This window comes from Dipodomys merriami, unplaced genomic scaffold, assembly GCF_024711535.1.
Source record: "Dipodomys merriami isolate MVZ:Mamm:240054 unplaced genomic scaffold, mDipMer1.0.p SCAF_142, whole genome shotgun sequence".
NCBI classification, from domain to species: Eukaryota; Metazoa; Chordata; class Mammalia; order Rodentia; family Heteromyidae; genus Dipodomys; species Dipodomys merriami.
The window spans coordinates 1,323,399-1,336,552 of record NW_027202738.1 but is presented as its reverse complement, the minus strand read 5'-3'; the positions used below and the strand labels follow the sequence as shown (position 1 = coordinate 1,336,552).

General features: G+C 61.8%; 1 protein-coding gene across 1 annotated transcript; it reads left to right on the top strand.

The window, feature by feature from the left end:
* The first annotated feature begins 1,845 nt into the window (after positions 1 to 1,845).
* Positions 1,846 to 12,765, top strand: Plbd2 (phospholipase B domain containing 2). The gene is made up of 12 exons (XM_070021428.1): positions 1,846 to 2,150; positions 5,176 to 5,269; positions 6,253 to 6,411; positions 7,303 to 7,403; positions 7,584 to 7,798; positions 8,488 to 8,585; positions 9,837 to 9,997; positions 10,393 to 10,488; positions 10,628 to 10,699; positions 11,195 to 11,347; positions 11,590 to 11,752; positions 11,891 to 12,765. The coding sequence occupies exons 1-12, from the start codon at positions 1,873 to 1,875 to the stop codon at positions 12,092 to 12,094; spliced, it is 1,794 nt and encodes a 597-aa protein (XP_069877529.1). The 5' UTR covers positions 1,846 to 1,872; the 3' UTR covers positions 12,095 to 12,765.
* The last annotated feature ends 389 nt before the right edge of the window (positions 12,766 to 13,154 follow it).

Genomic DNA, 13,154 nt, shown 5'->3' with positions numbered 1-13,154 from the left:
GGAGTGAACCCCAAACCAGTCAAGTTAAATTGTGAAATGGCAGAGATGGCACTGCACCCAGATCTGAGTGGAACCCATTCAATACCTTCTACCACACCCAGGCTGGGCCACCTGCGTTATGCCAGACCCCCCCCCCCCCGGCACTAAGCTGCAACATTGGGGGGGGTAGAGTGGAGGTGGCGGGTGAAGACATATGCATGAATGGGGGTGGGGGGACACAGCGTGAGCAGAAGTGGCGAGAGGGCTGGAAGGGGACAGAGAACTGGAACTTTCACTTAGTACAAGAAGCCGGACACAGGCAGGTTCCTTATCAAAACAGGAACCTCACCTTTATAACAACGTGGTTCGTATTAGTCCCTGCAGCCCGGGCCTAGTTCAGTGCTCTGGTGATGGGGGCTCCTCGTATCTCAGGGATGCCGGATGGACAGCAGAGCCTGCCTGTGGAGGGAGGGTCTTACTGGAACGTTCCCTGGGTGCAATTCTTTTTTTTTGGGGGGGGGTGTCCGGTCGTGGGGCCTGAACTCTAGGCCTGGGCGCTGTCCCTCAGCTCTTCAGCTCAAGGCTAGCGCTCTACCACTTGAGTCATAGCGCCACTTCTGGCTTTTTTTTTTTTTTTTTTTTTTTTTTGCTTATGTGGTGCTGAGGAATCAAACCCAGGGCCTCATGCATGCAAGGCAAGCGCTCTACCACTGAGCCACCTTCCCAGCCCTCCCTGGGTGCATTTCATCTCCAGGAAGGAGATTGGACCCCAGCCACCCTTTCCTCCACCTGTGTCTCTCCTGGAGCTTTGTTGAGGAAAGGGAGAGAAGGGCTGGACAATGTCCTAAGCAGAACTTCGTTACAGATATCTTCACAACTGGAAATAACTTAAAGGTTCAGTGATTGGGGGTTACTCATATATGCAATATCATAACAGGTCTGGGGTGTGTATATGTGTGTGTGTGTGTGTGTGTGTGTGTGCTGAAGACCAGAAGCCCAAAAGGCTAGCCCTCTAGCACACCCTCACTTCCAGCTTTTGGCCAGCTGCAGTATTTAGTTAGCGCTGACATGCTACTTCATCAAACAATTTAATGAAATATTAACAAAATATTAGCAACTGATGGAGGGCATACGGATCTGCATTCTACTACACTTGCAACTTTTCTCCAGATTGGAGATTTTTGTCAATTTGAAAAAGTGTCAAGGGCTGGGAAGGTGGCTCAGTGGTAGAGTGCTGACCTCACCTACATGAAGCCCTGGGTTCGATTCCTCAGCACCACATAAGCAGAAAAGGCTGGAGGTGGTGCTGTGGCTCAGATGGTAGAGCGCTAGCCTTGAGCTGAAGAAGCTCAAGGAAGCCGGGCGCCGGTGGCTCACGCCTGTAATTCTGGCTACTGAGGAGGCTGAGATCCGAGGATCGCAGTTCAAAGCCAGCCCGGGCAGGAAAGTCCGTGAGACTCTGAAGTGGCCCTGTGTCTCGAACAGTAGGGCACTGGCCTTGAGCCGCAGAGCTCAGGGACAGCACCCAGGCCTCACGACCAACAAAGAAAAAGCTCCAGGACAGTGCTCAGGCCCTGAGTTCAAACCCCAGAAGTGGCTAAATAAACAAACAAGTAAAAAGGCTTCACGGAAGAGTGTGCAAGGCTTAAGCAGGGGAAAGAGCACGCCTGGCCCTTTAAGATCTGCCCGCCCCCTGGGTCTCTCCAGGCCCCGCCCACCCCGGAAAGACTCATTCTCTCTCCCCAAGCCACGCCCAGCGCAAGGCCCCGCCCCTCAGCCAGACCCCGCCCAGCTCGCAGGCCCCGCCCCGCGGCAGGCCCCGCCCCGCGGCAGGCCCCGCCCCCGGCGGAGCGCGGTCACGTGGTCCAGGCTGCGGCGCGGCTCCGCGCGGTCATGGCGGCCCCTCCGTACGGGTCCCGCGGCGGCCGCCCGGCTGGGTCGCTGTCGCGGGCGCTGGTGCTGGCCGTGCTGGTCGGGCTGTCCCCGAGCGGCCCGGCGGGCGCCGTCCCGAGCCCGGGGGACCGCTGGGGGCGCCGCAAGCCCGAGCCGCCCGTCTCCCGCAGCCGCTCGGTGCTGGTGGACGCGGCGTCGGGCCAGCTGCGCCTGGTGGACGGCCTCCACCCCGGGGCCGTGGCCTGGGCCAACCTCACCAACGCCATCCGCGAGACCGGGTAAGGGTTGGCCCGGCCCGCGCGGGGCCGGCCCGCAGGGCGCCCCGGGGCCGCCTCTGCCGGGGCACGGCGCCCCGGCCCGCGGGGACTCCGTTTCCCCCGGCTGCCACCCCGCGTCCGGACCGCGTCCCCGGCTGGGAGGGGCCGTCGCAGGGACCCCCGCCCCCGAGGCCGGCCCTGCCCCCGCGGCCCCCCAGGCCAGCTCGTCCCGCCCAAAGCCGGGGCCCCAGCACTGGTTTCAGGCCAGTGGGAAAGTTGAGGGTCCCTAAGTTTCCCTAGACACCCAGAGCCCCGGGGCAGGCCCGCCCCACACCGCCCCGCCCGCCCCAGGCCCCGAGAGGCGGTGGGCCCAGGATCCTGATCGCTGGGAAGAGGCTATTACTGTGAGCAAAACTCGTCCCGACCCCACGCTTCGCTTGTCTAGGGGGTGCGCTCCCCATCCTAGGCCCAGATTGATTGATTGATTGATTGATTTCAGTACTGGGACCCAAACTCAGGGCCTCACATTCTCACTTGAGTTTTTCACCCAAGGCTGGTGCTCTAACACCTGAGCCTCACAAGTTAATTGGAGATGAGTCTCAATGTACTTTATTCCCTCCCCTCCCTTCCTCCCCTCCTCTCCCCTCCCTTCTCTTCCTTTCTTTTCCCTTCCCCTCCCTTCCCCTCCCTTCCCCTCCCTTCCCCTCCCTTCCCCTCCCTTCCCTTCCCCTATCACCAGTCCTGGGGCTTCAACTCAGGTCCTGGGCACCATCCCTGAGCTGCTTTTGCTCAAGGCTAGTGCTCTACCACTTGAGCCACTGTGCCACTTTCGAGTTTTTCTGTGTATGTGGTACTGAGGAATCAAACCCAGGGCTTCATGCATGCTAGGCGAGCGCTCTACCACTGAGCCACCTTCCCTGCACTCAGTGGACTTTCTGCCTGGGCTGGCTTCCAACTGCAACCAGATCTCAGCCTCTTGAGTAGCAGGATTCCAGGCATGAGCGTCTGGTACTTGGTTGGCTTTTGAGACAGTCTTGCTCTGAGGTACCCCAGGCTGGCCTCAAAGTTGAGATTTTCCTGCCTTGGCCCTCTGGGGTCCAGACGTGCACACCGTGCCTGGCCCTGCTCACTTCCTCATAGCAAAACCAGCTGCTTAGAAAAAAATCAGTGGAACTAAAAAAGTTTCAGACAAACTCAAGCCACTTAGAAAGGTAGGAAGAGATATAGGAAGCAAAAACCTGTGTGAGACACCACAACTGGTTTCTAGAACTTCCTGTATATAAGCAGGGAAGTAAAAACCTGTAGTAGCCCACCACACATAGGAGTGTGTGTGTGTGTGTGTGTGTGTGTATATATATATATATATATATATATATATATATATATATATAGGGGGCTGGGAAGCTGGCTCAGTGGTAGAGTGCTTGCCTTGCATGCATGAGGCCCTGGGTTTGATTCCTTAGCACCACATAAGCAGAAAAGGCTGGAAGTGGCGCTGTGGCTCAAGTGGTAGAGCACTAGCCTTGAGCTGAAGAGCTGAGGGACAGCGCCCAGGCCCAGAGTTCAGGCCTCAAGACCGGACCCCCCCCCAAAAAAATGGAGGGGCTGGGAAGGTGGCTCAGTGGTAGAGCGCTTGCCTTGCATGCATGAAGCCCTGGGTTCGATTCCTCAGCACCACATAAGCAGAAAGAAAAAAGTCAGAAGTGGCACTGTGGCTCAAGCAGTAGAGTGCTAGCCTTGAGCTGAAGAGCTGAGGGACAGCGCCCAGGCCTGAAGTTCAGGCCCCACGACCGGACCCCCCCCCCCAAAAAAAAGGAGAAATATATGTATGTATCTGAGCAGACCTAAACATGCATGCACATGCATGTATAAGTACAGTTGTGTGTGTGTGTATGTGAGAGCGAGAGAGAGAGAGAAAGAGATATTCTTACTACTTTTGTTGGTTGTCGGGCTTGAACTCTGGGTGTGGGCACTGCCCCTCAGCTCTTCAGCTCAAGGCAGTGCTCTGCCATTTGGGCCACAGCGCCATTTCCAGTTTTCATTGGAGATAAGAGTTTCACGGACTTTCCTGCCCGGGCTGGCTTTGAACCGCGATCCTCGGAGCTCAGCTTCCTCAGTAGCTAGGATGACAGGCATGAGCCACCAGTGCCCATCTTGAGAACTACTTTCAGACGTCGTTATTCTATGGCCCCCGATGGCTTCTCTCTTCCTACCTTTGTCACTGACACCTGTCCTCAGCCACAGCAAGCATGGCTGGCTCTGCCATCAGATGACTGTGGGCCCCGATGCTGGCCTCCCTCCCAATGGGCTCCATTCCCCAGGCTTTGGTGCCAGTGTGACTGAGACTAGATGAGGGGGTGGGAAGGCTCTGTGGCCATTGGTGGAGGCTGCAGAGTGGCACGGTGAAGGGCGGGGCCTGGGGGCCAAGTGCCTCTGCTCCACACTGACTCCAGACAGCCTCCTGGTGTGTCAAGCGAAAGGAGGAGAGAATGTCGGCTGGTTGTGGGGTTGTAGGCTGATCCAACCTTGGTGGGTATGTGGGGGTTGTTTGGCCCTAGTTTAATGAAAGTCCCTGTGTCCTTCACCCAGCGCTTCATCTCTGCAACCAGGCAGGGCATGGAGGTACATTCCTGTAATCTCAGCACTCAGGGTGGGGAGGCAGGGGGGTCATTATTTATTCAGCGTGGTTTACTGGAGAGAATCTGTCTCAAAAAACAATAGAACCAGCGGGCGCCAGTGGCTCACACCTGTCACCCTAGCTACTTGGGAGGCTGAAATCTGAGGATCATGGTGTGAAGCCAGCCCAGGAAAGTCTGTACGACTTATCTCCAGTAAAACCACTCAGGAAAAAAAAAAAAAATCAGGAAGTGGCGCTGGGGCCCAAGTGGTAGAGTGCTGGCATTGAGCACAAAGAGGATCAGGGACAGCACACAAGACCTGAGTTCAAGTCCCAGGACTGGGGAGAAAAGGCAAATAAAACCCAGCACCCTTGAGCAGATGTCTGTCTGGTCAGGAGCCACTGACCAAGAGTCCCCTTCCTGTCCAGGTGGGCCTTCCTGGAGCTGGGCACCAATGGCAGCTACAATGACAGCCTGCAGGCCTACGCAGCTGGCGTGGTGGAGGCTTCCGTGTCAGAGGAGGTAAGCCGAGGCGGGGCCCAAGGCCCCGCTGCACTCCTGCTGGGCTGCGGGGTCTGGGGCGTGCGTGCGCAGAAGGAGCCCCGGCCCTCTGTCCAGTCCTGACGGCTCCAGACATAGATGATGCTACGGGTACATCCATACAGCAGCCAGCACCCCAGGTCCTCACGTGACACTACCACGTCACCAGCGGCCCCCCGCCTCCCGCCCACAGACGTTTAACACTTCTTTTTGTACTTGTCCTGGGGCCCTTGTGCTGTCTCTGAGCTTTTCTTTTTTTGCTCAAAGCTAGTGTTCTATCCTCAGATCGCAGCCTCCTGAGTAGCTGGATGGCAGGCGTGAGCCACCAGCAGCTGGCCACAAATGTACAACCCTGGCCCTTGTGACTCACGGCCTGGGTGACCTTGGGAAAGGCCCCTGTGCCTCAGTTTCCTTATCTGCAAGTAGGCATGCCAGCCAGCCTCACAGTGCTAAAATAAAGGGAAAGTTTGGTTTTATTTAGTTGGCCGACCTGGCGCTTCTCATCCAAGGTCAGGCAGACTCGTGGCCTTGGGCCGGGGATGGGCATGGCGGATGGTGAGCCCGCAGCCTCTGGGGACGGAACGGAGCCAGATCAGAGCAGCGCAGGGGAGCCAACAGCAGCACAGCTGTGAGGCCCGAACTTGTCAGCCCAGGCTCAGCCTTGAACACAGCACTAGCAGGCAGTGCCAACAGCCTGGCATGTGTCTTGTTGTCTTCTTATCCTGACCTCCGTGCTCAGAGCAGAGCAGGGAGCACAAAACATCCCCGGTGGCCTGGCTGGTGCATACAGCTCCAGGCAGGTGAGGTCCAGTCTAGGCCTGGCCGGTGGGGCCCTGGCAGGGGCAAGAGCTGGGAGCTGCAGGAGGCGGTGGGAGGGGAGAATGGGCATGATCTCAGGTGCCTCTGCTCTGGCCGGGCTGAGCCCTCAGGGTCCACCCCCCCCCCCATCATCTGTCGCTCCCCAGCTCATCTACATGCACTGGATGAACACAGTGGTGAACTACTGCGGCCCGTTCGAGTATGAGGTCGGCTACTGTGAGAAGCTCAAGAGCTTCCTGGAGGCCAATCTGGCATGGATGCAGGCGGAGATGGAGCAGCAGGTGAACTCCACCTACTGGCACCAGGTGGGCCTCTCGTGGGGAGCACTGCTGCCGTTGGGGCGCCCGGCTTCCCCGCTGGCCAGCTGCCCGCCTCCCGCTCTTGGTCCGCCCTGGGGTGTGTGGATGCCCCGTGCCAGCCTCTTCCCATCTCCCCGGCCCATTCTGCTCTCTCCCATCACATATTTTTCTCGCATAGCAAGGTGATTGCTTCCCACGTGGCGTGTATCAAGTGCAGGTGGAAACAGTTTGAGAAGAGGAAAGGGACAAAACGAAAACACAGAGTTGGGGCCCAGTGGAGGTGTTTCCCTTTCCCTGGCTGTGCCGGGGCTTTGCCTTTGGGCTGCTGTCTCCGTCCTCAGTGAAAAAGTCAGTTACCGTGAGCACCCCGGGACACTCCGGGGCTTACCTGGGAGCTCTCCGCCAGTCTAGCTCTGCAAAACAGATGCCTGTTCACACATCCGCGATTCTCACTGCTGTTCACACCTCCCATCCCCCTGCACCTCACCCTTCCACCTCCAGCCCTCACCCACTCACACATCCGCTTGTCCGTCCATCCATCCACCTGTGCCCCCACCAACGTGTCCCTCCCTCCCCCGCCCCTGGGCACGGGCCAGGCCTGTGAGAGGTGTGGCGATCGTGGCTCCGGGGTGCCCACGGGGAGCAGGGACAGCTAGGAACCAAACTCAGACTGGCAGTAGTCACCAGTGGGCCAGCACGGGATGGGGGGCTTCCTGGAGGAGGTGGCTTTTGACCTCGGCTCTTCAGTGGGGGTAACTGGGGTGGGCACAAGCTGGGGACGTAGTCCACTGGAAGCAAGGGAGTACTTGGCGTGCAAGGACCAGCGCGGGCTGGAGCCCCTCCCTCGAGGGAGAGGGGCAGCCCTGGGGAGAGGCCTCACCCCCACCCCACCCCTAGGTGCGGCTCACCCTCCTGCAGCTGAAAGGCCTGGAGGACAGCTACGAAGGCCGTGTGGCCTTCCCGACGGAGAAGTTCACCATCAAACCCTTGGGGTTCCTGTAAGTGCCCCCCAAGCGTGCACAGGGTGGGGAGGGCTCCGCACCTCCCAGTGAGACCCCGTCCCATGCCAGCTCCACCCTTTCCTGCACCCCAGCCCAGTGGGTCAGCCGGCCCCTCGAGCCTCGGGCTGCGGCGGGTGTGGGGCCGCAGGCCTGTGACCCCAGAATTTGGCCCCGCAGCCTGCTGCAGCTCTCGGGAGACCTGGAAGACCTGGAGCCCGCCCTGAACAAGAGCAACAGCAAGCCCGTGCTGGGCTCGGGCTCCTGCTCCGCCCTGGTCAAGCTGCTGCCCGGCCACCGCGACCTGCTGGTGGCCCACAACACCTGGAACTCCTACCAGAACATGCTGCGGGTCATCAAGAAGTACTGGCTGCAGTTCCGGGAGGGCCCCGCAGGTGTGAGCACCCCACAGGAGTGTGGGCGGGCCCCGCGGGGCGGGGTGCTGCTGCGGAGCCCTGCTGGGGGTGTCCCGACTTGACAAGGGGTACCCGCTTGCGCTTGCCGCAGGACCGGGGCAGGGGTCAGCCCCAGCCCGGCCCTGCCTCTAAAGCAGCCCCTTCCGGGGAAGAGTGCTTTGCCCACTGCGTTAAGGCACACACAGGAAGCTTCTAGCATGGTGGGGTTTAGCCGGCAGCGTCCTATGGTAAGAGACATTTGGACTCTGGCACGCTGCACGCCTCCAAGTGTAGTAGCCCACGTGAGAGGTAGAGCGCAGGAAGCCGGACTCAGTGAGCCACCCTGCTGGCCAGGGCCTGGCTCGTGTGGCTGGCGTGGCCTGGTGGGGGCCCTGTGTGGCACCAGCGGCTCACGTGGGCCTGGCTTCTTCCTTGGTGGACACTGTCCTGGGCAGCTGCAGGTCTGCCCTGGCCTGGAACTTGGATCCTCCTGCCTAAGCCTCCTGGGTGCTGGGATTAGCGTATGTTGCCACACCCGGCCACACGCCCCCTTCTAAAGGACAGAAGGGGTGGAGTGGGGTTTCCTCCGGGGCCTGCTCGCTTCCCACCTGGGGACCTCGCCTGGCCGGGTGTGGGTGCTTTGGTCTCCGCAGACCTGCTCACCAGCCCCTCGCTGCCCCCCCCTCCAGAGGACCAGCCCCTGATCCCCGGCAGCAAGCAGGTCTTCTCGTCCTACCCGGGAACCATCTTCTCCTGTGACGACTTCTACATTCTGGGCAGCGGGCTGGTGAGTCACCTGTGCCCCCTCCCCGGGGACCTGCCCCAGCGTGAGCCACAGTCCAGGATCGAGGTGGAGATGGCCACCGCCTGCCAAACTGCCCGAGCTCCTTTCCGGCTGGGGTGCCCAGACCCCCACAAGAGCTCGATCAGCAGAGATCACACACTATGTGGGGGGGGGGGGAGGGCTGACGTGGCCTGGGACCCTGTGTCTTAATCCAGGTTTGGGGGAGTCCCCTTGACTTCTGTGACCTCCCGTGGGTGTTGGGGAGGCTCCCCCTCCTCCCTGCCCATGCCCTCGACCTTGTTCTGCCTGCGTCCAGGGCTCTGAGCCTGGGCCGGGTGGATCACTCCTGTTGACAATGGGCTGTTCCCCCGCCCCTCCCCCATCACCTGGCGGGTCTCCAGGCTTGTTTGGCACCCTCAAAGGAGGCCAGCGTCCCGCGATCCCAGGGCACCACCCCCCCCCCAGCCCTGCTGGAGACCCGGCTCTCCTCTCAAAGTGCCCTCTGCACAGGGTGGGGGTGGGGTGTACTGATGGAGGGCCGCTGCTCTGTCTTTTCTGTTGCTTTTCTCCAAGGCTGGGCATGGGGGTGGGGGCTTGCTGGGGAGTGTGGCAGCCGCAGGGGGGGCTTCAGCCCCCTGGGAACACGGGGCCTCAGGGGACTCTCCTCCTGCAGGGCCTCCCCTCCCGTTTTTTGGTCAGCTACAAAGCAGGTGGTTTGGGGGAGGGGGTCTTGGAGGTCCCCTGCCCCCCAAGGCTGTTCAGATGCCTGGCAGAGCTGACCAGAAGCTGGTTGTGGGGACAGCCAGAAAGACAGTGGCATCATTCCCTTGATGAGCGGTCTGTACCCCAGGAAGTCTAGACGTGTGCCTAGACGTGTGCCGCCTGATGTTACAGGTTCTCAGCAGGACACTCCCCCGCCCCCTGTTTTTGTCCCAGGGCGAGGCCTGGGTGCTGTCCCTTCGCTCTTTTGCTCAAGGCTGGCCCTCTACCACTTGAATCACACCTCCAGTTTTGGCTTTTGCTAGTTAATTGGAGATAGGAGTCTCTCAGATTTGTCAACCCCAGCTGGCTTCACACTGTGATCCTCAGATCTCAGGCTCCTGAGTAGCTGGGATTACAGGCAGGAGCCACCAGTGCTGGGCACTGAACAGGAGGGTGTAACAAACCACTCCTCACTCAGTTTCAGCACGGCCACGTGGTGGCAGGCCACCTGCCTGGGCTGTGCAGTGTCCCTAAACGCCCTCCCCCACCCAGGTCACACTGGAGACCACTATCGGCAACAAGAACCCCGCCCTGTGGAAGTACGTGCAGCCCGAGGGCTGCGTGCTGGAGTGGGTGCGGAACATCGTGGCCAACCGCCTGGCTGTGGATGGGGACTCCTGGACAGACACCTTCAAGAGGTTCAACAGTGGCACGTGAGTGGGCTCTGGCCTGGGACAGAGTCCTCAGCCCTCAGGCACCAGGAGGCCCAGGAGGAAAGGACTCGCCCTTTCTGTTTGAAGGTTGGGTGGGAAGATCAGGTTTGGCAGGAGGAGGAGGGGAGAGGAGGAGAAGGAAGGAGAGGAAGAGGAGGAGGAGGAGGGGGCAGGCTTGTGACCCTGGGTCTCAGAGGGCCCAGAGAGGCCCACACATGCTGGGGAGCCACGGAATGCCCTTCTGGGCCAGCAGCGCGGGCACCCAGCCGGGCCATGTGTTGTCAGGGTGGTGGCGGGCATTCCTAGGCCATCCCTGCCCGGGACTCAGCTGTGTGGGCACGGGGGCAGGGGCTGGGCAGCGGCCCGGCTCTCTTCAGTCCCCGCCTTCACCGCAGGTATAATAACCAGTGGATGATCGTGGACTACAATGTGTTCCTTCCTGGAGGGCCCAGTGTTACGAGCAGGGTGCTCACCATCCTGGAACAGATCCCGTGAGTGACCTCCTGGGGGGCTGGCAGGGAGGGGATGAGCCAGGGCTGGAGAGTCGCCCCTTCTGGCAGGGGCGGGGCCTCGGGCCTGTGCGGGCGCAGGGCGCAGGCCGCAGGTGCTCACTGAACCCTCTGCTCCCAGGGGCATGGTGGTAATAGCTGACAAGACCCAGGAGCTCTACCACGCCACCTACTGGGCCAGCTACAACATCCCGTACGTGCCCTCCCCCCTCGCCTGCCTCCCAGCTGCCCTTGCTTCTGGGGGGGCAGGGTTCTCCCCTGGGTGACTTGTTTGCTTTTGCCGGTACTGGGCTTGAGCTGCAGGCCTCCCACTGTGCTGGAGCTGGTCCGCTTCCAGGCTTTGCGGGGGGGGGGGGGGGGGGGCGGGCAGCGAGTCCCTCTGCTCTTGTGCCTCAAAGCCCAGTCTGTGGCCCCAGCTCCGGCCCCCGAGGTCGGGGCAGCGCGGCGGGGGTGGATGGGGCAGCCTGCCACTTCTCCAGCGCGGCTGCCTCGGGGCCCCTTGCTTCCCGCCTGGTGCAGGGAATCAATCGTGGGAGGCTGGGGATGAGCCTGCGTGGGGTGGGCCCCAGAGCCGTGGACTCCATCCCCGCCGCCCCGTGTCCCGGTGTGAGCTGTGCTGTCACCGCCCCTGGGCGTCAGGCCAGGGCCTGGGTCCGCGTCCTGGTGACCAGCTCTGTCCCGCTGGCAGGTCCTCCGAGACCGTGTTCAACGCCAGCGGGCTGCGGGAGCTGGTGGCCCAGTACGGGGACTGGTTCTCCTACGACAAGAGCCCCCGCGCCCAGATCTTCCAGCGGGACCACTCGCTGGTGCGCGACATGCACTCCATGATCCGGCTGATGAGGTGCGCCGCGCCCCGCCATGCCATGCCGGGGAGCCCCCGTCTCCCGGGGGGTGGAGGGATCCGTCTAGGGCCGGCGTGGCTGTGGCTGTGTGGCCGGGGCCATCGGAGTCCCCAGCAGTGTTGTGGAGGGACAGAGCCGGGTGCCTCCCGCTCCTGCTCTTCCTGGGGCGGGTGGGGTGCATGGGCTGGTCGGGGGAGCCCCGGGGCGGTGGCCTTGAGGCTCCTGTGCCTCCGCTCGCCAGGTACAACAACTTCCTCCACGACCCCCTGTCGCTGTGCGAGGCCTGCGACCCCAAGCCCAACGGGGAGAACGCCATCTCCGCCCGCTCTGACCTCAACCCGGCCAACGGGTCCTACCCGTTCCAGGCGCTACGGCAGCGCTCCCACGGGGGCATCGATGCGAAGGTGGCCTGGGGTGGGGAGGGCTGCAGGGGGTGGGGTTCACGGGCAGGACGGGGGCCATGGCCTCGGTCAAGGTCAGGGGTCAGGAGGGCCAGGCCCCCCCAGATCTCATCCACCTGCCCTCTGCTCCCCCACCCCCAGGTCACCAGCATGTCACTAGCCAAGGCCCTGGGGCTGCTGGCCGTCAGCGGCCCCACGTGGGACCAGGTGCCCCCGTTCCAGTGGAGCTCCTCGCCCTTCCCAGACGTGCTGCACATGGGCCAGCCGGACCTCTGGAAGTTCTTGCCCGTGGAGGTCCTGTGGGACCCGTTCTGGAGACCCGCCCCGCCCTCTGAGCGGCCCTGATTTGTCGCCAGGGTCTCCTGCATCCAGGGCCATCTGCATCCAGTGGTCTCCTCGCGGAGTGACATGCAAACCCAGCGGGGCACAGGCCTGACCTCACTGTCCCCCTGAAGCAGGGCAGCCACGGCCATCCCGCCCTGCCTGTCTCGCTCGCTCCCTCCCTCCGTGGCTCTCTCCCCCTCGGCCGCTCTCCCTCCCTCCCTCCCGCTCCCCCGTTTCTCCATGTCTCTGCCATCTCTGGGCCTGCCCTAATACTCTGCTCCCTCCTCAGTCCTAAACTGGGCCTCCCCCCAGGCCTCCTCCCCTCTCCCTCGCTTGGGATTCCTGGGGTAGTGAGCTTCCTGCTGGGACCTGGGTGTGGTCTCTGGCTGGTCCTGGCCAGGCTGGCGCCTCCCCCTTCGGGGAGCAGCCCTGCCCATGTCCCTCGTCCCTCTGTCTGGGCAGCTTCCTGAGGATAGAAGCTTGACCACGCACACAAACCAAAGTTTCCGGCCACCTGTGGCTGGAGGACTCTCAGTGTCTTCTCCCTGCGGGGCTGGTGGCTCTGCGCCCAGGCTCTGGCCTGCCCCACCCCTGCCTAGGCCTGCCCCTGGGCTCCGCGCAGAGCCACAGCACCCTGCTGCGGCCACCGAAGGGCAGGCCGTGCGTGATGCCATTAAACATGACAGGCTGTGGCTGCGCCGTGCTTCTTGGGGTGAGGGAAGGGGCGGGCCCGTCTCTTGGCTGGCTTCAGTTATACCTCCCACTGACATAGATGTCTGTCCACATGCAGTCACCCACCCATCCATCTGCCCAGTAACCCATCCATTCATCCTTCCTTCCTTCCTAGGTGTTTATTGAGCACCTGCCATGCACGAGGTTCTGACTAGGGCCTTGGTAACCGCCCGGCCCTCTAAGGCCCTTCTGTGTAGGCTGTAGACCATCCCAGAGCAGCCCCGTCCCAATGGCCTCCCGCACAGCCTGCCTGACAGCTGAGACCTTCATGCTGTCTGTGTTGGGGGTGGAAAGCACACAGCCCTCCCTGGATCCACGGACATGGCTTCGAGTCCGGCCTCTGTCTCTC